Source organism: Cuculus canorus, chromosome 1 (assembly GCF_017976375.1).
Source record: "Cuculus canorus isolate bCucCan1 chromosome 1, bCucCan1.pri, whole genome shotgun sequence".
In the NCBI taxonomy this organism is placed as follows: domain Eukaryota; kingdom Metazoa; phylum Chordata; class Aves; order Cuculiformes; family Cuculidae; genus Cuculus; species Cuculus canorus.
Window position 1 is genome coordinate 158,096,797 of NC_071401.1, and position 23,346 is coordinate 158,120,142.

Below are 23,346 nucleotides of genomic sequence, written 5' to 3' on the forward strand. Positions count from 1 at the left end.
CTCGTATGGGAGGTGCTCCAGCCCTCTGATCATCTTTGTAGCCTCCTCTGGACCCGTTCCAACAGCTCCATCTCATTCTTATGTTGAGGATTCCAGAACTGGACACAATAGTTCACATCAGACTCCCAGAGTCATAGAATCATATAATTATAGAATCATAGAAGAGTTGGGTTGGAAGGGACCTTAAACATCATCTAGTTCCAATCCCCTTGCCACAGGCAGGGACATGTTCCACTCGATCAGGCTGCCCAAAGCCCCATCCAACCTGGCCTTGAACACCTCCAGGGATGGGGCATCCACAGCTTCCCTGGGCAACCTGTGCCAGTGTCTCACCACTCTCATAGTCAAGAAATTCTTCCTGATGTCTAGTCTAAATCTGCCCCTCTCCAGTTATACCCATTGCCCCTCATCCTATCACTACAGGCCTTTGTGAACAGTCCCTCTCCAGCTTTCCTGTAGCCCCTTCAGGTACTGGAAGGTCACTGTAAGGTCTCCTGGAAGCTGAACAGGCTGAACGGGCCCAAATCCCTCAGCGTGTCCTCGTATGGGAGGTGTTCCAGCCCTCTGATCATCTTTATAGCCCTCCTCTGGATCCGTTCCAACAGTTCCATATCCTCCTTATGTTAAGGATTCCAGAACTGGACACAATACTCCAGATGACGTCTCGCAAGAGAGAAACAGGTGGGCAGAACCCCCTTCCTCGCCCTGCTGCCCACCGCGCTTCCTTTGATGCAGCCCAGGACACGGCGGGCTGCGAGCGCACATTGCCGGCTCCCGTCAAGCACAGAACGGTTTGGGTTGGACGGGTCCTTGAAGCTCGTCCAGCCGCAGCCCCTGCGATGGGCAAAGAGGGACAAGCGCCGAGGACACCCCCACACCCCCAGGTCAGACGAGGCCAGCCCCGCTCCCGCCCCTTCCGCCGGCGGCCCCGCCCGCTCCCAGCAGCGCCCGCCATGGCCGCTCGCACCGCCTAGGAAGCACGTGTGGCGGTTTAGAGCCGGGTCGCCCCGGCAGCGGCACCATGAAGAGCAAACCGTCAGCCCACAAGTCGGGGAACACGCACCGGGTGAGCCCGCCCGCTGGCCGCAGCCGGGGCTTTGGGAGGAGGGCGGTGAGGCGGGGGCGCCGCCGCCGCTCTGACTGGGGTGGTGGGCGAGGCTGTGCCCCTTCCACCTAGGGCAGAGTCGCCGCGGTACCGAAAATGCCGGCAAATAAACTCTCTAAGACCCATTCTGGAGTTTTAGAAAGCGAGCACCCTTTGCCAGACCTGGGTAACACTTGGAAGCGGTCTCCATCAATCGTGTGCAGACAGACAAGAGCTGGGGACGGATTTCCCACTTAAATATTCCCAGAAATCTTATGCGTATTCTGTTACTTCCAAGGACTAATTTTAATGTTATTATGAACCTCACAACAGTCAAAGCTCTTGCTGATTTGGAGCTGGCTGCAGCTCCGCCTGACCCTGCTTTTGAGATGGGGAGAGGCTGCACACAGGGGTGATCACAGAAGCAGAAACACCTGTTCTGCACAGATCACACTGACACAAGACCTTATCATCTCCAAAGAATGAACAGTGGAAAAATAGTGGCTGAAAGAAACGGTGATATCAGAGGGACATTCTGTCTAACTTTCAAAAAATGCAGTTACTTAGATGGAAATTTAAGCTAACTCTGCATTAGCTTAAATGAAAAAATATTCCACTTTTTCTAATAGTAACTACTACTCGTATCAACCACCTGTGTTGTTGAGCCAGTGCACCACAGCTTTCATGTAGAAAATTGACACAATTTAATAAAGAAATAATGTCTAGTGGAAGTGTTGTTTCAGGAAAAGTGAGACCCTTGCAGTTTGTTGGAGTCATAGAATGGTTTGGGTTGAAAAGAGACTTAAAGATCATCCAGTTCCAGCCCCACTGCTATGGGCAGGGACACCTTCCGCTAGACCTAGTTGCTGAAAGTTTCATCCAGCCTGGCCTTGAACACCTCCTTCAGTCCACCTCCCAGTGGATTTCTCAGCATCTTTTTCACTGTGCTGTAAAGATGTATGGAGGAGCCTTGGTTTTACAGAGCAAGGGGGGAGAGCTGGTCCTGCTGCTGGCCTTTTTAAGCATTTTTTTTGCCTCAATATTATGATAGAACTGTTTACGAGTTGACAGGTACGGTCTGGCAGCCCTGTCTTTAGAAGTGGTGTTTCTGTTTGCAGTGCACGTGGTATTGAGGGGGACTTGGAAGGGCCATTCTGAGAGAAAAAAACATCTATGTTCTTCTGTTTTGTAGTTTCTTACCTTCTCGGAGCGCTTAAGCAATATTAATATTGATATTATTCATCGGATTGACAGAACTGGGAGCTACACTGAGGTGAGAACAGCAATTGCAGTCATTTTCTGAAACCACATTGCAAGTAGATATGCTCCATGAAAGATTAATTTAAGACATTTATTCCAGGGGAAATTGGAAAGAAGCTCCTGGAAGAGTTAGCTTTACTGGCGCCTCATTTCATGCTTTGTTCCCCTTTACTTTTTGACCTGCTTCACAGTATTGCCATAGAGACTCTTTGAGAGCATCACTCTGATGGCTTCCAGGTGGCTGTGGGGGACCTGTGGGTGTTTCTGAGCATGGAAGATACAACTGCTGATTGCCACAGCAGCTGTTCCAGACCTGCAAAGACTTAGAGGTGCTGAGTAGTTGCAGTATGTATACAAAGCATGTGCATGTGTCTTTGTAGATCATAAAGAAGAGTCAACTATGTGAATAGATAATTATTGTGAACATAGTGCTTTGCAGTTATTACCGTCCTGACTTGCTGGATTGTATTTCTGAACCTCCCACTCAATAGCTGTGAGGGTGCCAAAAGAAATTCTAAAGCATTTATGCTGGGTGGACTATCACTCAGCATCTCAGACTATCAAGGCCAGTCAACAAAGGTCTGAAAAACAATTATGTAAAAAAGTCCTGTTGCCAGAAGATGTTTTTAAATGTATTTTGGGTGTAGAAAGAAAAGTCTTATTTTAAGGGAAATTCCATAGCACCGTTTGAAATGAAGTCATGAAGATTTCTTGAAATATTCTTAAAACATGTAAGGCACTTGATAGTTTCCTTCATTTGAACCACTCATCTTTGCAGGCTGCATTCATTAGGGGGGTAACTACTATTTTATCTTTGTTTTCATAGGAGGTTGAAACCTATTTTTCTGAAGCACTACGGAAATGGAGGGAACTGAACCTCACTCAGCATTTTGGTATGCCATTTTTATTCACGTTTCCTGCATTTTCTAAACTGATAAAATACATTCCTTGTGCAGCCAGAGCTCAATGGAAGATTTTTTTATTGACTTTTTTGATTGGGCCCTGGAGACCTATTATTCTTCAGTATCCTATATGTTTACCAGGAACAGGACTAGTTTTCAGTGTTTCTCTTTTGTGCTTCAAACAGTGCAGTTCTACAATGAAGTGGCCAACAAATGCCAGTCCTTCAATCAGCTGGTCTATTACCAGAATGCCATTGTGCAAAGCTTGAAGACGCATTTGCAAGTCAAGGGCAGTCTTGCTTATCAACCCTTATTAGAGTAAGTATATGGTAACAAAATATAGTTAGAAGCCTTGATGCTATTATGAGCATGAGTCCTTTTGTGAGTTTTCTTTTTCTTTATTGTATTTGGGGAAAATGTAGCAGCGCAAAGCCCAAAGAGGTTGTATTTCCCTGAGAGATTTATGATTATAAGCCTAAAAAAAATAGCTTTGACAAGGCAAGAAAGTTAGCCCAAGTGTTTACTAAGTGTCAGAATATTAATGTGTTGTTTGATGTTAATAATTTATGTTGTCTTGTTTACTGTTGTCTGCTTGATTTTTTTAAAAAATCCTATGATTCTTGCCAGCCACAGCTGCCTAGTAAGTGATATTTAAGTAAAACTGAGAGAGAAGTAAAGATGAGACTGTCTTTCTTTCCAAAGAGTCTGTGCTGGATTATGCAATGTTTGACCACATTTTTATTGGTTTGTTTTTGAAATGTACTAACACTACTGTATTTTCTGTAACACAGCCTAGTGGCACAGCTGGCTCGAGATGTTCAGGCTGATTTCTATCCTCACTTTCATGACTTTTTCCTGGCTATCACCAAGTTACTGGATACGCAGGACACAGAGCTGCTGGAATGGGCTTTTACCTCACTTTCCTATCTCTACAAATACCTGTGGAGATTGATGGTGAAGGACATACACAACATATACAGGTAAAAGCCATTTTAACGTCTGTCTTGATCAGCAGTTATAAAATGCTATGGAAATTTACATGCCACATGAATACATAGCTTAATGCTTCTGTATGCTTGTTAGCATGATTTCCCTTCTTTCTGAAAGACTCTGAGCCTTGTTATCATCTGTGGCTCCTTTGAGATCCTTCTGATTTTAACAGGCCACTGTATTGGAGGAGGGATGTGGGTTGGGCTGCAGATTTGAGCCTTCAGTCCCCTTTTCTCCTGTGGCGATAGGAGAGGATTCATCTGTCTCAGCTGAGTAAACAAAGCTCAGAAAGACATTGGATTGTCTGAGTGGTCTTGGAAACCTGCGTCCAAGTCTAAATTCCACATAAGTCTCCAGTATTTGTCAAGTGCTTCAGCCACAGTGTTATCATTTCATTCAGAATCAAGTCTTTCTCAATTACAGACACCTGGACCAACAACATTCAATGGATTCCTTTGAGTCTTTTATTGTTCCTTTCCCAGCATTTTCTCTTTATGTTTTTTTCCTTCTTCCCGTCTGTTCAGATGAGGTATGCAAATTTTTGTATGCTTTGGAACTCCTTGACACAGATTGCTGTCGATGTGTAATTGGCAGTTGGGAGACTGGTCAAGTTAGAAGGAGTTACCAGATGCATGGGAGCCACCTCTTGGCTTAAAGAGCCCCTGAGCTGCAGGTGGTTGAAGGCTGATTTTGTATGCGCTTGACCCGTTTTAAAACCTTTCCCAAGCATCTGCTTCTGGGTGCTGCGATAGACTGAATACTGAGGTGGATGGATCTGTGGCTCTCAGTACGACTGATTGTTCAATTGCTGTGGTAGCAGGTCTCTTCTTTTTTGTCATAGCTAGTGGGTCCATGTTGCTTCCTCCTATTTTCAGTTTGGAACAGATGGGGGAAATGAAGGGCTGCAGATTTTCTCCCAAACCCAGCAAAAGCTGTCCAACATGTTGAGAAACATCTGCTTGGCTATGGATCTGAGGCAGGGCTCCTGTGCACTGAATATGTGCTGAGCCATCTGCAACTGTTACTGATACTCGGCAGTGAACTGCAATTTTTTATCAACCCTGTATATTGTATCTTTAGAAACTTTTAAGTGCATGGGAGAGCCTGTTGGCTCACCTGAAAAACAAATCTGGCTTACCAAATCAAAGTTGGTTTCACTTACTGCTGGTGAGTATATATGTTGAAAAACTTGATGCTGCAGTTGAATCTGTGTGGATCCAGAAATTTCAGAGGTATTTTTGAGTGCAGCTTAATTTGCCTGGCATTGTCATTTGACCTTCTTTGCAAAACTCTGTTCTTTATCCAGAGAGAGTGGGAAGGAATTGAATTGAGGAAGGTATTTGCCCTCTCTGGGAGATCAGATTTCGGATTCTTATTGTTTCTAAAAGGTGGCAATGTAAACTGAAAGCATATTTTGTAAACCGCTTGTTGGCAACCCTTGCATTGCCTTTAAGACAGTGGATTATTTTGTCTTTGTAGCCTGTACAGCACCCTGCTGGCTCACCACAAACTTCACATCAGAAACTTTGCTGCTGAAAGTTTTGTTTTTCTAATGAGAAAGGTAAGTGAGGAGTTTGATGCTGTCTCCGTTTTGTGGTGGCTCTTGGATGCAATGTGTAATGTTAGGTTTTCCCCAAGGAAGGGCTGACGAGGCCTAAACTGGCATTCAGCATGTCCTGAATTGTTATTTTCAGTGAGTATTTCACTAAGAATATCATGCACTTAATATGAGCAGTGGCAAATAAAGGCCTTAGCATTCTCTGTTTTAAGAGCAGTTAAACTAAATGTTTATGGTTGGTTTATCTAAAATGACTAGAAATGGTGATGGTACTCTTGCAAAAGGGAGACTTTATTTTGTAAATGTACATTTGCTCACTGTTCTTTTCACTAGTGCTTTAAAGCGCTTTTAGAACTGAGATTCTTGTGACAACCTTTTTGCACTCCTGCAAATCATATATATAACATCCCCAGACAGATCAGTCAAGATCAGAAAGCAGATTTCATGGAGTAAGAAAAGGGAGTGGTAGTTTTTGGGTTTTATTTAATCAAAATATACAAAAGCCAGGATTACTGAGACTGGCTAGCAAATTTGAGTATCCTCGTTTTTGTCCTAAGTTAAGAGACCTTAATAAAACACATTTGTTTGATTGATTGGTTTCAGAAATTGCTGAACTTCAAGTCAAATCCTCCGAAATGGAGGATTTTAAAGTCTTGTGCCAGAAGTCCTCACAGTGTTCCTAAGTGCAGTTGACTGCATTCTGTGTTCAGCTGATACATGTCTCTTTCTGCACTAGTGCAGCAACATTTGTGTTTCAATTGGTACTGGTTTAATGGTGCATTTATGCACATGTTTAACTCTAAAATTGTAAGAATAATTAAATCCACATATTTCAACTGCAGTGACCTCAGTAGTTCTGCCTCTTGAGACAAGGGGGTTGTAGCAACTGAATAGCTGATCATTTCTCTCCTTTCAATTTACCTGTGTAGTTGCAGAAATAATGTGTTTGAACTGTTGTGGGAAGGCAGGACTAGGAGAGTAATGTGATGCTCTGGAGCCATTTAATTGCGTCTATCTATCTGGCAATTCTGAACAGAAGATAACTTTTTTTCTTGTTATATTTGTAGGTTTCTGATAAAAATGCGATCTTCAATTTAATTCTCCGTGACCTGGAAGAGCACCCCGAGAAAGTGGAAGGTGTAGGACAGCTAATTTTTGAGATGTGCAAGGGTGTTCGAAACATGTTCCACTCTTGTGCAGAGACGGTAAAGACAAGAAAAGATTGCCAGTTTAAATGTTGCTGTAGTGGAGCCTCAGACAGCACTCAGTGAAACCATTGAGTGTTGTCTTGTTGACCTCAATGGATCCTTGGTCATAAGCATGCTGTTCATTACTTAATAAGGTCTGAAAAACTCCCTCTAAGAATATTCTTTAGGATAGGAAGGTTGGTTTTAGTAATTTCTATGCAGCATTCCTATATATTCAAATAGTACTGCTTGCTCATATTTCAGATTTTAAATGATAGACTTTTTCATTTTCCTATAGTCAATCTAGAAAGAATTGAGATCAATGCAATATTTTAGCAATATATTGCACTGATTAATTTTAGGGTTGCTAGCTTTTTTTCAAAGTGTAAGGACATGAAGTGTTCTTCTCTTGTGCAGGGTCTGAAGTTAATTCTGTTAAAGCTGGGGCCTGTTACTGAAGAAGAAATTGAACTGCCATGGGTAGCCGTGGGAGAAGCCTTTAAGCAGATGATCAAATCAGCTGCAGTGCATATCCATAAGGAGCATTTTGACATTGTCTTCAAGTGCCTGAAGGTACGTTGTTTGGGGTTTTTTTAAATAAGATTTTTTTAATTCACGATAGGCTGAAAAAAAACCCTGTATACTTATGAAGAAAAGCATTTGTGTTTTATTGGACCCAAACTGATTTTTTTCTGCTTTAGAAACATTAAATACGGTGTCATGAGTATGAGAAAAATCCCACCCTTCTTTTCTAAGTTTAGTGACTGCGGTGGCTGTGCTGTGAGTGAGGAGAGAGCTGCTGTGTGCAAGTCTTGAGCTCAGTCCCATGGCTGAGCAAGGAGAGTTTGTAGGATCTGCCATTGCAGACATCGCAGACCTCTTAAAGGGGTGGGGACGCTAGGGTTTGGTTTATATTGCTGAACTAGGTATATCAGTGGCTCCAAAACCACTTTGTGACAGTCAAGGGGAAGCTTTTTGCTCTGCGGCTCCCCTTAGAGCAAAGACCAGGGCTGAAGCTGGAGAGCCAAGTTTACACCTCCAAGCCAACTCCTGAAAGTGACAGAATGTTTTCAATCTGGATGTTACTGTGTTGCTGCTTGGGGGTTACACTCTCAAGTTTGAGGGAGCACAGCCGAGTGCCATGGGCTGTATTGTGTGGAGTTAGGGTGATGCAGAATGATGAGCCTGGCAAGTGTTTTTTACTTAGCTGACCAACATTGAGATGTTTTAATACTATTGACTGGGATTTGTTAGGGGGGATTGAAACCTCTTGCGACCGACAACATAGTCTGTGTAAGTTGTGCTCCTTAGAGAGGTGAAATGGGAAACTGGAGGAAATGGTAGACATGAAATTCAGGGTAGTCCTTCCAGCATGGGTAAATAGTCCTGTCTGTTCATTCTTGGAACTCTCTCCCTGTGGCTATTCATAGTTTCCCAGAAAATCCCATCCTGTTCCTCCTCCTTTCCCCAGTGTGATAGCAGTTACTGTCTGGCTATTGTTATCTACAGAATTATTTGCTACTAGATGTTTTGTATTCCTGGGATCCGAGTCACTTGTCCTCTGCAGTTGTGATGAAATATTCAAAATCAGTGGCATAATTCCCTTTATTTTTAATGAGGCTTGTTTTTTTACCCTAGGAACTGGTGAGTGCATGGACGTAGGTATCTTGCTTAAAGGGAAATAGTCACATAGTCTATGACAGCTGTCTAAATTGGGTTCAATTTTTAGGGTCAAGGATGGGAGTTTATATCTCTGGACATGAAAGGACACTAATGGGAGTGATCCAGAGCAGTTCCGTTGTCTGTATAATGTAGATAATACGAATAATCTCTCTGCATCTACCTTTGTATAGTGGCGTATAAAGTATAAAAGTACTTAAACTCTGATCATTCTAGTGAAAGCTGAGTGCTTCCATACCATCGTGGATCTGGGACCAGATATCTCTTCCTCTTTCCTGCTTTTTGTATGGCATGCGTTGGCCTTTCAGGAGACCCTCGTCTTGGGGGGTGTTTGTGTTTCTTTCCAAGGAATCCAGGACATGTGTCTTTGCATAATAGGAATCACAGTGTTTCAGCAAAATTTAGTTTGTTGAACACAAATGAGAGAGTCAACAACAGTTTGTTTCTTTTGCAGTTGAAATGTTAACGTCTTTCAAATAGTATTAAGTGGAACAGGGCCTGATCATTTCTCTGAAACATTTTGCTTTCCGTTTTCATTTAAACAGGAGTCACTCTTAGACTTGCAGAGGAAAATAACTAAGGCAAACTGCTGTATGGCTTCAGAACAGATAGAAAGGATTCTGCAAGCTTATCTGATCCTAGTGGAACATGCAAATGGATCCAAAATCTCAATGCCTGAAGATGTCTGTTGGGTATGTCAGACCATCACTTTGATTGATGTGCCAGAGAAATATCAATTGAATATGGAAGAGGTGTGGTCACCTAAAGCACTCATACACATTTCTGATGCATCATTTGGCTTAGGATTTGAGTGGAGCGAACACAGCGAACACAGACATTTATTTTGAATATTGCTACATTTCCAATCCCGTAAGAATTTACCTCAGTACTGTAATGCTTGTGTAGTACTCCTTTAAATGAGCAAGGGCGAAAGCAGGCTGCTGCTTCTAGAGACCAGTTTCTGTCACTGTGGGGAAGACCTGGACCCCCATATCAGTGGTAGAACAGTTCTACCAGATTCACATATGTTTGACTCTATTGGGTTCAAATGTAGGTTAAGTGCATTCAAACTTTAACAGGACTATTAGTCACTTCTGTGGGCTTTAGCTTAGAACACCATGCCCTCCTGCTCCAGGGACCGTCCATCCAGGTCATTCAGACCAGACAAACACTGTCTTCATAGATGAATATCCCTTCTCTCTTCTTCATTTCAGATTTTAATAGAAATGTTACAAACACCATATCTCTCATCATCTTGCTGCAAGACCTTGCTGAACACAATTTCTGCGTTCCTGCTGGCCGAGAATGTTTTTCTGCCTGATTATGTGACCACGGAAGCTGTTGAGAAGGTAAGGAGGACTGCTGCTTACAGCAGAAATTCCAGAGTTCAGCACATTCCACTTCAGGCTGGGAAATATGCTATGAGGTTCACTCTGTCCTTGCACAGATAAGGGAGAAGCTGCCCAATGCTTTAAATAACGCCTGCTGTGGTCTTGGGACACCTTGACAGTCATACACAGATTGTCGCTGTAGCAATGCCACTGTGACGGGCATCTTTGCAATGAAAACCGGGCTCTGATTCAGGCACCTACAGCGTCTGTAGAAAAGGAGGGAGAACAGAGAAGGGACATGTTCTGCCTTAGATTAAAATGCAGTTCAGTGAACTGGACTTAGTGAAAAAAAAGTACATATTTCACTAAGCTGCCAAACGTTCCGTGAGCATGGCTTAGCTGTGTGCACGAAGTGTAGGTAAGCATAATTTGATTTAGAAAGTACAAGGGTAGGTATATTTTAGTGCTAGCATTGTTCCTAAAGCATTGACAGGATTAGCTGCGTACATTCCTAGCAATTTCAGTGTTGCTGAGATGAATGGGAGATGGTACTATGGAGTCTGATTCTTCAGTTTTCCTGTACGTTATAATTTTGCAGTTTACAGTATGGATCATAGGTGTAGTGTATATGTAAAAAAAAAATTTGAAACAAACGATGTGGTGATTCACAGTTAGAAAACAAGGCTGCTGCAACTGTTTAAAAAGATCAAATTTCATCGGGTCTTCAGTGTTGGCTTGTGTTGAAGTAAGATTTGTTCTGCCTATGGCATGAGTCCAGTTTTGCTCAGGAGACATGTTTTTTCAAACATTTGAGGATATTTGTGTGGGCTTCTGTTAAACTGGAGGACGCTTAAAGCTGTCCTTATCTTCTGAAGGGTCTGGGAAATGAAAGCCTGGATTTGTATTTCAATATTGCACGTCTCAGCGTTGCAGAGCACAGATCTTGCATATTTCAAAGTACTATTCCTATTTCAGGTGCTTTAGAAGCACAGAGATTGACTCTGCCCATGAGGTGGTAAGCTTCCTGCAACCTGATACACAGGAGAAATGCTGAGTTGAAAGATCTTTTGGGCCTAAGCTTTTTCATAACAGTTGGTGTGTCTGTGCTCCAGTCCTGGAACTTTTAGCTTGTATTTTCCACATTACACTTAAGAGATACCTAACCTTTCTTAGCACAAAGGCAGCTTGGATCCTGCAATGTTTGTTAAAAAAGGTTGTGTCAGCAGGCTTTCTTAAAAAGGACTGTGCATTTCCGTACCTGAATTGTCATTGGAAAACAGTATTGTGTGTGCCTGAACTAGCAAGCCCTGCTAGCTGTGAACGGAAAGCCAGGCTGGATGTCTCAGAGTTCAAAGCATGGTTGATTCATAAACCAGAAAAAACGTGCCATGGGTAATAGGGAGTTGACTATGAGATGTCTCTTGTTAATGCATTCCTGTCAACCTTTCATTTGCATCTTACAGGTATTTGCAAGTGGATTTGAACGGCGCTTTATTCTGGACTTCTCTGAAGCGATATTTAGAATGAAGCAATTTGAGAGGGTAGGTGGAAGCTTTTTATGCTTTTTGCTTACTTTTGTTGCCAAGAGGAAAACCTGGGAAGTTAATAATATATTTACCTGCCTTGTATGTTGAACCATTTTTGTGTATTGACATGATGTTTATTAAAAACATTGGCATGATCTGATAAGAACAAAATAGATTATTTATGCCATTGTGTTGAAGTTTGGTAGTGGTGCTCAGAGTAGGAGAAGGTGACAGGTAGATTTGCTTTCAAAGAAAAACTTGTCCTTTGGAAATTAAAGGGGTGGGCTTGTAGAGAATGGGTTAAAGAAAAGGAGTTCTGGAGGTGAGTGGAAATGAAGAATAAGGGATGTCTGCTAGGTGAGGCCTGGAACTGGTGATCTGGGAGGAATCACATAAATTAAGTGGAGTGGAAGGTGAAAGTGAAGTTGGAGATCTGGAATGTCCTGGTGAGATTAGATCGGGGGCAAAATGAGATTTTTACATGAGATCACTGGCCCTGCTGGGGTGAGAGGATATCTGTGTGCTGGTGACTTGGGACACCAGGACTGATAAGTCTGGTACTTGCTGGCTCATTTGTGAGTGTTCGGATTCCTCTGTAGCTGGTGTTGTGTGGTTTTTGTGGATTTGATCATGATTAAAGAGACTTACTAATCCTTGACCTTTTTGTCTTTCTTTTTTTTCCACCTTGTTTCTTCAGCATTTACTTACGTACTTTGTAGAGTACATTGACCATTGCTTCTCGGGCACGGATGCCCAGGCAAAGGATGAGGCCATGGCAATTCTGGCTAAACTCATTCTGGTAAAAGCAGAGCCTCCTACCAGTGGTTCAATGGGATTTGAAAAGTATCCTCTCTTTTTCAGTAAATCATCCATCAGGTGAGACTTCTCAAGATAGCAAACACTAGATGTTTCTGCATGGCAGCAGGCCTGAAGGCAGTGCAGAGCTACGTAAAAGTTACCTCGCCCACGGTATTTGCTAGAGTTGTGTAAACAGCAATGTTACTGACAGATTTGCAAACCAAATGATATGGTAAAAATCCCACTTTTCTTTCTGAGGTTATTTGAGAAAAGATACTACTCTGGAAATGTTATCACTGATACAAAAAGACTAGCAAATGTTGTGGTAGGTGTGTGATGGGAATTTGTTACACCAAAATGAACGTTGCATCCTTGGGTAGTTAATCTTTGTAGTGAGTGCTGCAGTCCATGTTCTCATCATTACTAACCTCCTGCCTGTGCCCCATCTTTCTTCCCTGTATGCGTAAGACTTGTCCAGGATCTTTCTTGGCAGCAGTCTTGCCATAAAAAACAGCTGGATAGCAAAGGGCATGTAATTAATCCAGGTATAGCACTGTGATGGCCCAGCTTGACTGCTTCTAGTTGCAAAGCTAGCTTTGTTGCAGTGAAGTGGTTGCTTTCCCCCCAGACTCTTTAGAAAGATTTGGGGTAACCACTTCCAAACACAGAGTGACCATTGCTAATCTACTGATAACGATGGTTCTAATCACTCTAGCTCAGGTAATGCAAAACTTTCACCTGCAGAGTGGTGACTTGTATTGCCTTTTATGTGAGGTTTAATCTTTCCTTAAAGAAATCTACTCTGTGGGTTTTTCCTATTTTTATTTATGGAGTGGAGGTATTGGGGTTTAGAGAACAGGAGATTGAATCAAAATAATTAAATTTGGCTTTCTTTCCTTGTTTTCTTTGTTGAACTCTCTGGATTTTCAGTGGTTTGGAGTGCACAGCTGAAAGGACCTTAGTCCTGTTGGGACTTTTTTTTAATGCTCCTGCAATGTCAGTGGTACAATTTAGGTCTGGGAGACATCTCAAGAGTTGCAGAGACCATCTCCTACCTAGGGTGGAATTAGCAAGTCCTTAAACAGTCTTGAAAGATGTCTGACCAAACTGTTATTATTTACTCCAATTCTGGAGATTCCCAAGCTGCTCTGGCATTCTGTGCCAGTACTTTGCTGTCTTTATGGTTATACAGGTGTTTGTTCATGTTTTTTTCCCAGTCTTCAGTGTATGAACTAAACTTCTTTTACTGCAACTTAAATCCATCGCTGCATATTTTATCTGCAGGGAACATAAAGAGCAGATTATTTGATATGCTTTGCCTCCACCTTTTACAATAACAGGCTTTGATCATCAGAAACGTCTGAAATCTTCTTTGTTTGGACCAACAATCCTAATTGCTTGAGGTTTATTTCATAAGTTTTGTTTATTAAACCTCTTGATGATTCTTGATGCTGTATTTTCATTAGTTTCTGTATTTCTTGAAGGGTGCAGCCTATGCAGCCTTCTAACTGTGTTCTTGCAAGCACTAGGTGGAATGGAAAGATGTCCATGGAGTGTGAAGTACTCCTGTTCATACATTTGAGGATGGTGTCAGCCCTTTCTGCCTGCAGATAGGCTTGTTGATTTGGGCTCAGGTTGTGATTCCTTCTAAGTCCCAAAACTTTTACTTCACTGGTTGTTTTCTGTAATCCATTGGTCTGTCTTGTCAGCATGAGCATGGTTTATTCACAACAATCACAGAGATGACTCTGAGGTGCTCCTAGAGGCTGTATGTCCTAGTTGTGAGGGTGTCCAACCGAGACCCAGTGCCTTTCCTTCTAGAAGTATTATTTAAACTTTGAATAAAGACCTGACATTTCTTGTGGGCCGTGTTTTGTGCTCCTCAGCATGACTAGATGATATTTTGTGTGTGGAGGACGTTAAAAAAAAATCCCTTGGGTTGTCCAGGTCCTTTGTGCTAGAAATATTAAACATAATTTTTAATATCATGGGAGGAAAACAAAAAGTCTCTGATAAGCAGTAGTAGGTTACTAAAAAGTTTGTGTTTGTTTTTAGGTGTAATACAGCTCAACAAACAAGTAAAACACAAGGAGTACCCGTGTTAGATCATGTACTGTCTTTAATCCGTTTACCAGAGGAGGACATTACTGACCTTTCACAGGCTTGGGCTGCCTTGGTTGTACTGCCACATATTAGGTAAGGGATATTCTAAGGTACTATTGTCGTGTATTTCTGTAATGCTGTCTAGTTCATTATCTGTTAGAAATAATTTTACTAAGGGAAGGACAATAATTACTAACCCTATTTTGGGGAAACTGCATTTAGAAGGCAAAAAACTGCTGTGTGGGAATAGTAAAGTCAGGAACAGAGTATCAGTTTCTTGATTACCTACTCCCTAAATCTAGTGCTCTTGTGCAAAGATGTTCTTGACATGTTTCTGTGTCACTCGCTAGACAGTGGTTTTCTTCAGTAATTATGATGTCCTTGTATGGAAGGAATATTTGGAAAGAAGGTGCAATGAATGCTACAACTTAAATTGTGAATTGGAAAAAGCAAAGTTTGCTGGTTTCAAACTTGGGGGGAGCTATCTGTAATTTAATACAAGACAGATGTGAAAACAAGCTTCTGTATGCGTATTGGTGTCAATGTAACAGAGAGATAAAATTTCCCATTTATTTTGGACAGACCAATGAACGTAGAAAACATTCTGCCCTGTGTGACAAGTTTTATAGACTCACTCTTCACAGCCATTGACAAAGGAAGTCTCTGCAAAGGTCAGTTACAGTTATTTACTGTTTGCTTGCTTTTTTTGATATATAAAAACAATATAAAGCAGTTTTTCTAATAAGACAGACATGAAAATGAATAGCAGCAGCATTGCACCCAAATTTATTGACCAGCTCAAGTAAAACTAGAAAAGCAGAGCCTGGGAGGAAACACCCTCTAGGAAAAAATTCAGCATTTGCTTTTTATAGTAATAATAACGGGGCAGCAGATGTTCTGTGAAGTGGAGGACAGATAATTGGGAAGGAAAAGAAGAAAGTAACAAAAAAAAGGGTGGAAATCAATCTAAACTAGATCCACACTGAAGCGGTCGAGTGAAGGAGAGGCTATTGACTCACAAGCTCCAAATGACTATTCTGAACCTGTAGAGCAGAGTTTGGGATGTAAACACCTCTGACAGCAGCAATTCTAAAATGCTGTATCTTTGCTTCAGGCATGGGTGGTCACTGGTTGCCATCAAAAAAAAAAAAAAAAAGTTTTAACTGAGTATGTGTTTGGCAGGGCAGTTTTTGTGCGGGGGGGAGGGATTGCAGGTATTTGGCCTTGTGCCAAAGTATAAGCAGATATTGGAATGCCCCAGGTTTGTTGTTTATTGTTTCTTGGTTTAAAAGGGCTTGTCTAGAATTTGGCCTTTTTCCCATATAACTCCTTTATTAATGTTCCTAAATGTATCTGGCAGTTGACTCGCTTGCTTTTTCTTCTCAAGTCTTTGTAAAGCATGATACTTTTTGATTTAGCCCTTTCTTCTATCCTGTTCACAGGTTTTGTACACTGTTGTGATTATTTTAGTGGTAATGTACTTATTCTAGAAAAAGGAATACCCAGACTTTCTTTTTTTGGGTCTCATCTTTGGTGGCAGTAGTAGCAGCTCTGCACCAGCTCTGTGTGTGGGCAAGAGGGACCTTGCTATTTGTTTCTTTGCCTAAAAGAGGAAACTAATGCAACCACTGGTCTCTGTGTACCTGGATGTAATGGAAACAGATGCAAACTGCAGAGCTGCCTCACAGCTTTCAGAGCTGGCTTGCTGGAGTAGGCATTCACTTTGATAGCCAAGGAAACATTTCCTTTGTGGGTAAAAATGGTTTGAAAAATATACTTGCCAGTTCTGGGAGCCAAGTGTTACCCTGTTTCTGTGACTCCAGCCATTTCAGGATGGGCAAGCACCATATGGACACAAGTCACTGAGAGCTGAGTAAATATGCAGGGTGTTCTTGTTCTTTCTCTGCTCCAGGAAGCCTGTTTGTGGCCTGCCAAGCTGTAAGCACTCTTCTTAGTTTGATGGACTCTTCTGAAATACTCCATTTGTTACCTGTGGAGCGTGTCAAGAACTTGGTGGCGTAAGTAAACTGCCTATTCTATGATCCTTTGTGATTCTCCATGATACAGCAAAGAGCTGACTTTGCCTTTATGGAGGGGCTTGTTAAGTGCCACTTTGTGTGTTGCTGTTCTGTTACGCCATATGTTGCTTCAGAATTGTGGTTATGTAAAGTAGCAATGTTGTAGGCACTGTTTGTTTGGAGAACCATGTAGATGTAATGCCTATTCAGGGACATTTTCTCTGCAAACTGAAGCTTTCTTAGACAGCTGTGGGGTGGTGCATGAAATATGTTGGTTCTATTTTTCTTAGGAACACTGGGGTTAGTAGCTGTGTTACTTGGTAATAATAAAAGAGACAGGAACAGCACATTCTGAGTTGTATCAAAAGCCTGAAATTATGCAGTGTGTTGGCAGTATTGGAATTCTACCATGTCTTTACCCACGTGTGTGCTTGCTTCACAATGGGAGGAGTTTTTGTATGCTCCATTTTATTTATTGTAACTCTCTTCTACTTATAATTAGCACAGATAACTGAATGGCTAGAGGTGTCGAGGGAGACTGTTAATCTCTCTACAGCAAATCCTGCTGAACTTGTCATCTCCCATTACTGTTGGACTGGAGCATCTCCAAGTCATTGATGGCCTGAGTTTCAAAACATCCTGTTCAGTTAAGAAATCATGGTGCTCATGTCCAAGGCATGATGGAGATGAAACAGCTTGCCCAGATCAGGCAGGAAGTCTTGGCAGTGAACTTCAGTCTGGTGCTCTTCTGCCAGCTTTGGGCTGTGAGTGTGGTACTTGCTTGGTATAAGTGATCTTAGGTAAGGGATGAAGGAGATATTCCTGTGGGCAGGCAGAATTTCCAGTGTTTCACCTAAGCCCAAATTAGTTCTTTTTTGTTGAAGTTAATAATTGACTGGACACCTGGGCAATAACAGCAGCCCTTGTCTGACCTATGCAGATTTGTTTTCTGCTGCTGTGTGTATGTGCATGGGTCCAGCCTGCTGGCCCCAGCTTCACACACCTGATTAGTGTACAAAGAAGGGATCTCATGCCTCTTGGGCTGTCAGAGGTAACTGGGCTTTGAGGCTGCAAGGCGATGTGCTGATGAAATCTGACTGCACTGCTCTGATGTGCCAGCAGTGTCTGAAGTCATGTGGGACTTTCTATTCAAGTTGTTATTGTCACTACGCCTTATTTTCAAATATTTGTATTGTTGCAGCACCCTCTGTATGCTAATAAATCACTCTGTTGTTTTAGCACTTTTCCTTCAGATCCTTCTGTGTTGCTGTTGGCTGATCTCTATTACACAAGCCTGACGTTATGTGGCTGCCAGAAGCCCCTTTCCCAAGGGAACCTAATAGACTTGTTTGAGAAGTTGCATCATAATATTTCCACTGGTGTTTCCAAGGTAATCTACTTTCTTGAGTAAGTTCAAGACAATTTGTATTTTAACAATGTAATTTAAGTAAACTGAATTGTGTGATGAAGGCTGAAAGGAGAAACATGAGACTGTGTAAAGCTATTACTTCCATAGTATCAGTTTAGAACTGTGTCCATTTCTAAGAAACTACTGTGGGGCATGAGTTAGAGGTTAACTTTTTGCAATTTTTTTCGCCTTGTCTCTTCCCTAGAGGTAGGCTAGAGCAGGAGCCCAGTGTATTCATTCTGAATTGCCTGTTAGGCTAAAGGAGCTCATCTGTTTCTCAGCTCTAGGAGGAACCTGATGAAATCAGCCTCCTGTGCAAAACATTGACCTCTGTGTAGATGTGTATGTGTCTTCTTATGTAGCCTGCATTCTCCTGCATGCTTTTGACATATGTTTCCACTTCGGCTAGGTCCGGCTATTGACTGTTCGAATTCTAAACCATTTTCAGGATCCACTTTCAACAGAGGTTGAGGTAGGGCTAATACTTCCATTTAACGTTTCAAGGCCTTCTGTGTTGCATGTTGTGTGTGCATTGTTTTCCACTTTGCAGAAGGAAAGCATATGTGTGGCAGTGGCTGTCCTCTGCTTTTGTGCTTTCACATTCCAGTTTTATCTTTGTTGCCCTGCCTTGTGATGTTTTCAGATGTGTGAGTTTTGAACCCTTTGTGGTGGAAGGCAGAGCAAGTCCCTTGATTTTGTTCTCTGATCCAAAATGGCTGTGACTCTGTAGTTTTGTTGAAATACCTTTCAATGAAAAAAACATACTAACAAAATGCATGTCACTTGTTTGTTCAGGATGATGACACAGAGGAGCTCCTGCCACTATTTACCATATTGCTCCAAGCAGAACTTGTGCCAGCAACAGTGAATGATTACAGAGACAAACTTGTCCATTTGAGGAAACTGAGATATGATATAGTGCAGTCTGTAATACCAAGTGAATCTTTGCAGGAGGTAAGTAGTTATTGTCAAGAAGTGGTTACCACATACCTCTATTCCAACAGAACTTTCTTATTCCATCAAAAAATTATTTATCTCCCAGATTAGGTTTTTTTAAAACTTACTTGTTAGTTGGGATCACGGTTCCCGTTGTCCTTGAGACTGTTGTGTTCTCTTGACTATTTAGTAGAACAACAGCTATACCCAGATAACTGGTTCACATCAAGATTAATCAGGGTTCAATATCATGGAAAGGAAGGCAAATGATTCCAGGGAGAAGTGAGTCAGGAGCAAATTTAAAATGATGACCTTGTCATACCCTCAGCACGATTGAACGTTGGTAGGACTCCATTGGCCGCTGGAGAGCCTAGCTTCTGGATCTTGCAGCAGAGTGAAAGTCTTGTATGCCTGTAACTGCTGAATCTCCACTGCCACTGAGCTACAGAGGGTGTCATGTTCTAGATGTGGGAAGGGTAACAGTTTTACTTGTTGGGAGAGTTGTTCGTATTATTTTTGGTGGATGTTGCTGTATCTGTATAATTTTTTTGCCTCGACTTCTAAGTCAGGCGTGAGGATGAGTTATGTAGATCAGTCCTACTGCATTTATTATGTCAGCAAGGAGCTAGTCCAGAAGACATGTTTCTGGGCCTAGTGCAGTGAAGGCTCTTCAGGGTAAACTTCCCTTTTTCTGAGATCCCTAAGGTTGTTATGGCAGCCCTGAAGTTTTTGGGGAAGGCGGACAATCCATATCATCTGCTGTGCTGAACTAATTTTTGCATATTCATGGTGTGTAGATATGGTGACTACATCTCAGTGTGGCTTACAGTAAATGGGCTTAGTTTTCTTCGTGCAGCTACAAGGCAAGGAGTGATGATGTGTGTGGCTTGCTTCCTCACTTGTAGTACTTTTGAGAACTTCTTTGATCAAAATTTCCTCTTTGAGAGGAAGAAAGGTTGAGGGAGGTTGGTTGGTCTTTAACTATGTCTTTTTTACATCTCAATAAGATGGTATTCTATGTCACTCTAGGTGCCTCTTCGATATTTACTGGGAATGCTTTATATTAACTTCAGCCCTCTTTGGGATCCTGTAATTGAACTCATTACGTGAGTATATGTGATTGAATGCTGCAGTCTGTGGTTGTCTCTCAGAACAATCTTTTCATTGTTCTGTGAACAAAAGCTGAGTTAAAAAGCTCGAATTTGGGGAGATCCATGCATGAGAGGACCTTCATTTGAAATCTTCTGAAACAGATTTGATATCTCAAATTAAGTCACAACCTGTTAGACTTGCTTTTTAACTTAGTTTCTGATTTGTCTCTCCCTTAAAGGGAACTTGCAAAAAATATAGTCAAATAGCACCAGAGTTTTCAGTCGAAGGAAGCAGGATTTGATTAGTGTTTCACAAATGCTTAGAGGAGCAAGAAGTCCCTCTGACCTATCTGTCCTTATCGGAAAACTTCTAAATCCTACTAAAGAGTAGGGAAGACTTACCGTGGTGACAGCTGAGCCGAATACTGAAGTCAGTGTCTGCTTTCAACATGACTTTATCTCTTCCTCGGTTGTAAGATTAAAAAGGATGAGATTTTCCCCTTCAAACTAGAGAATTAATTAAAAAAAAATTAAACCAGCTCTTCAAAAGATATGTCCATGCTAATTCTTCCTTTAGTTCTAAATGATGTTGCTGTACAAAAGTCAGTGGAAAGCTTGAGAACATTTTTACTCAATTTAAGTTCACTTGAAGTCATAAGATACAACCAGATTATTTTAATAGCAATTGACATTTGGGATCCATGAGTGAAGGCAAGAAAGTGCTACAGCTGTGTCATGTGGATGTCCTGTTTTCGGACACCCACATTAAACTGAAGAGATCAAAGCCTCTGATTGTGTTAATTGTTAACTTGCCTACTGGTGCATGGCTTTTCTTTCTTTGTTCCTTTTAATTTCATGCTGACTTATGTTTCATTAGGTCTCATGCAAAGGAAATGGAGAATAAACAGTTCTGGAAGGTCTTATATGAACATTTGGAGAAGGCTGCTACCTATGCTGGTAAGTCATGGATGCTAAATGCAGCAGTTTCATCGCTGCTTAAGGCTGGGTCTGCCCAGACTAATTAGGAGCAATGACAAAATCTGTATAATGAGGCTGACCATCTTTCTGCTCTACAGATTCGGTGGAATTCCTGCAAAAAGTGTCTTTCTTGGGTATGCTCTTGAGGGTTACTTATAGAATCATGGAATTGTTTGGATTGGAAGGGACCTTAAAGATCATCTAGTTCCAGCCCCTCTGCCATGAGCAGGGACACCTCCCACCAGATCAGGCTGCCCAAGGCCCCACCCAGCCTGGCATTGAACACCTCCAGGTGTGGTGCATCCACAGCTTCCCTGGGAAGCCTCTTAAAGTGCCTCACCACTCTCATCGTGTATAACTTCTTCCTTATGTCTGATCTAAATCTTCCTTCCTCCAATTTAAAGCCATTCCTCCTAATCCTGTCACTACATGACCTTGTAAAAAATTCCTCCCCAACTTTCTTGTAGGTCCCCTTCAGGTGGGGGGAAGGCTCCTACAAGGTCTGCCTGGAGCCTTCTCTTCTCCAGGTGGAGCAACCCCAACTCTCTCAGCCTGTCCTCATAGCAGTGGTCCTGCGGCCCTCTGATTGTCTTCATAGCCCTCCTCTGGACCTGTTCCAACAGCTCCATGTCCTTCTTACATTGGGGATTACAGAACTGGACACAATACTCCAGGTTGGGTCTCCCAAGAGTGGAGTAGAGGGGCAGAATCACCTCCCTCAACCTGCTGCACATGTGCAGGGAATCTGTGATTTTATGCCAGAGCCATGAGCACACAGCCATTTGTGGACTTCTCTGTTATTAAAGAGAAATGAGTTTATCTGAGATGCTTCAGGGCTGTAAGGCATCCTAGAATGCTTTGTAAGCAATGTGGGTCTTTCAGCTCAGCATTAAATGCAGACAGGTACATGTCACCAAAAGAATTATTTCTGTAATGGGGGACTTGCTTGCTGCTGAAGATTATAAACTAAGCTGAAGAGATTTTCTTCATCTGTTCTGTAGAAATGGAGCTGCAAAATGAACTAGATGAACAGGAGGAAAGCATTGCTGAAACAGAAAGCGAGATGCCAGAAGGAGGTGTGAGGACTGTCTTCCTGGAGCAGCTGAGGACTAGGACAGACTGCAGTGAGCGGCTGGACCACACAAACTTCCGTTTGCTACTGTGGAAAGCACTGGATAAGTTTCCAGACAGGGTGGAGCCTAGGTCAAGGGAACTTTCCCCCCTTCTTTTGAGATTTATTAGGTAAGTAAACCTTACTTTTCATTTGAGAGGACACTGCTTTCAATGTGTTGCTGAGTATTAAGAATATGGCTATCCCATTAGAGACTTTATTTCCTGAATGCACGGCTGATGTGATGTCTATTTCCAGTTCAGATAACCTTTGATTGAAATGTTGATTCTACTAGAAACACCGCACAAGAAGTAGGCAGAAATGAAACTGGCCATACGTTTCTGCTGCTCAAGTCTCTCATTTGCTGACTTGCCACTATAACAGTCTAATTTATTCCACTAGGGAGTGATTTCAGAGGAAATAAAGATCAGGGTTTTTTTAAATGAAAATATATCTGAAATTGAAATCACAGAGTTACCAAAATATTTTCCCCCAAGAAAGGGAAGGTACTGTGTTTATTAGAGGCTGATTCAATTTCCTCCCCCTCTACGGAGCACAGCAGTGCTTGCATGTGTGCGTGTCAGATATTTCAGTGCACATGGGGTAGATGTGAACTCATGGCAGGGGAAGGTTTCTGATCTTTTCTATTGTTAGAAAACCTATGTTTGCTTGCCTGCCTGGAAGAGCTGAACCATACTATAGTAGGTTAGTTTCCTCACTTCCTGTCACGCTGCCTTACTCTCTGTTCACTTGACCACGCAAGCAAACACAACCCACGTGCCCTCACATAACCTCTTTACAGACCTCTAGTCAGTGATTTCTGTCTCTTTTCTCCTCTCCACCTGGTACCTCCAGTTTCCTTTAGTGCATTTGGTCACTGCCTTATGTCTGCAGCTTGCAGGCAAACAAGCGTATACTTGCTGAAACACGCTTCTTGGGGAAGTTTTAGCCCTATAGTGTCCCAAGATACAATGCCATTAATAATGAGAGTGGTGGATCATGGAGATTTTTGTTGCCCTAAAACCCTGAAAAATGCTGTGCTTCTTAATTCCTTTCTTTTTTCTTTTTTGAAAAAAAAAACACCACAGAAACGAGTACTACCCAGCAGATTCATTAGTGGCTCCATCTCAGGATCTTAGAAAGAAAATTGGTGGTACAGTAGCAGCAAAAGAAATACCCAGTGAAGAGGTGAATGATGTTGCTATGGAGGAGGAGGAGGAGGAGGAAGAAGAAGAAAAGGAAGAAGGGGAACGAATTACTGTAGGACTACCAAAAAGGAAAACAAGAAGAGCTGCTGCTAAGTAAGTATTTTTAGTTGTGTCTTGCTAGTGCTTTCACATAAAGGCAGATTCAGCAGCTCATGTTGGGATGAAAGCTAAGTTTTG

At 42.0% G+C, this 23,346-nt stretch overlaps 1 protein-coding gene across 1 annotated transcript in view; it reads left to right on the top strand.

Annotated features, from left to right (window-relative positions):
• The first annotated feature begins 934 nt into the window (after positions 1 to 934).
• The window catches only part of UTP20 (UTP20 small subunit processome component), a 64,900-nt gene continuing 42,488 nt past the window's right edge, over positions 935 to 23,346 (top strand). Inside the window, exons 1-22 of the mRNA XM_054081791.1 lie at positions 935 to 1,066; positions 2,277 to 2,357; positions 3,171 to 3,237; positions 3,432 to 3,564; positions 4,038 to 4,226; positions 5,716 to 5,797; positions 6,862 to 6,999; positions 7,399 to 7,554; positions 9,207 to 9,353; positions 9,876 to 10,010; positions 11,456 to 11,533; positions 12,216 to 12,394; positions 14,372 to 14,512; positions 15,002 to 15,090; positions 16,332 to 16,437; positions 17,677 to 17,827; positions 18,255 to 18,317; positions 18,641 to 18,799; positions 19,811 to 19,887; positions 20,750 to 20,829; positions 21,852 to 22,092; positions 23,050 to 23,262. Of these exons, the coding sequence (XP_053937766.1) occupies positions 1,022 to 1,066; positions 2,277 to 2,357; positions 3,171 to 3,237; positions 3,432 to 3,564; positions 4,038 to 4,226; positions 5,716 to 5,797; positions 6,862 to 6,999; positions 7,399 to 7,554; positions 9,207 to 9,353; positions 9,876 to 10,010; positions 11,456 to 11,533; positions 12,216 to 12,394; positions 14,372 to 14,512; positions 15,002 to 15,090; positions 16,332 to 16,437; positions 17,677 to 17,827; positions 18,255 to 18,317; positions 18,641 to 18,799; positions 19,811 to 19,887; positions 20,750 to 20,829; positions 21,852 to 22,092; positions 23,050 to 23,262 (2,750 nt within the window). The 5' untranslated portion in view covers positions 935 to 1,021. The remainder of the gene's footprint in view (positions 1,067 to 2,276; positions 2,358 to 3,170; positions 3,238 to 3,431; positions 3,565 to 4,037; positions 4,227 to 5,715; positions 5,798 to 6,861; positions 7,000 to 7,398; positions 7,555 to 9,206; positions 9,354 to 9,875; positions 10,011 to 11,455; positions 11,534 to 12,215; positions 12,395 to 14,371; positions 14,513 to 15,001; positions 15,091 to 16,331; positions 16,438 to 17,676; positions 17,828 to 18,254; positions 18,318 to 18,640; positions 18,800 to 19,810; positions 19,888 to 20,749; positions 20,830 to 21,851; positions 22,093 to 23,049; positions 23,263 to 23,346) is intronic.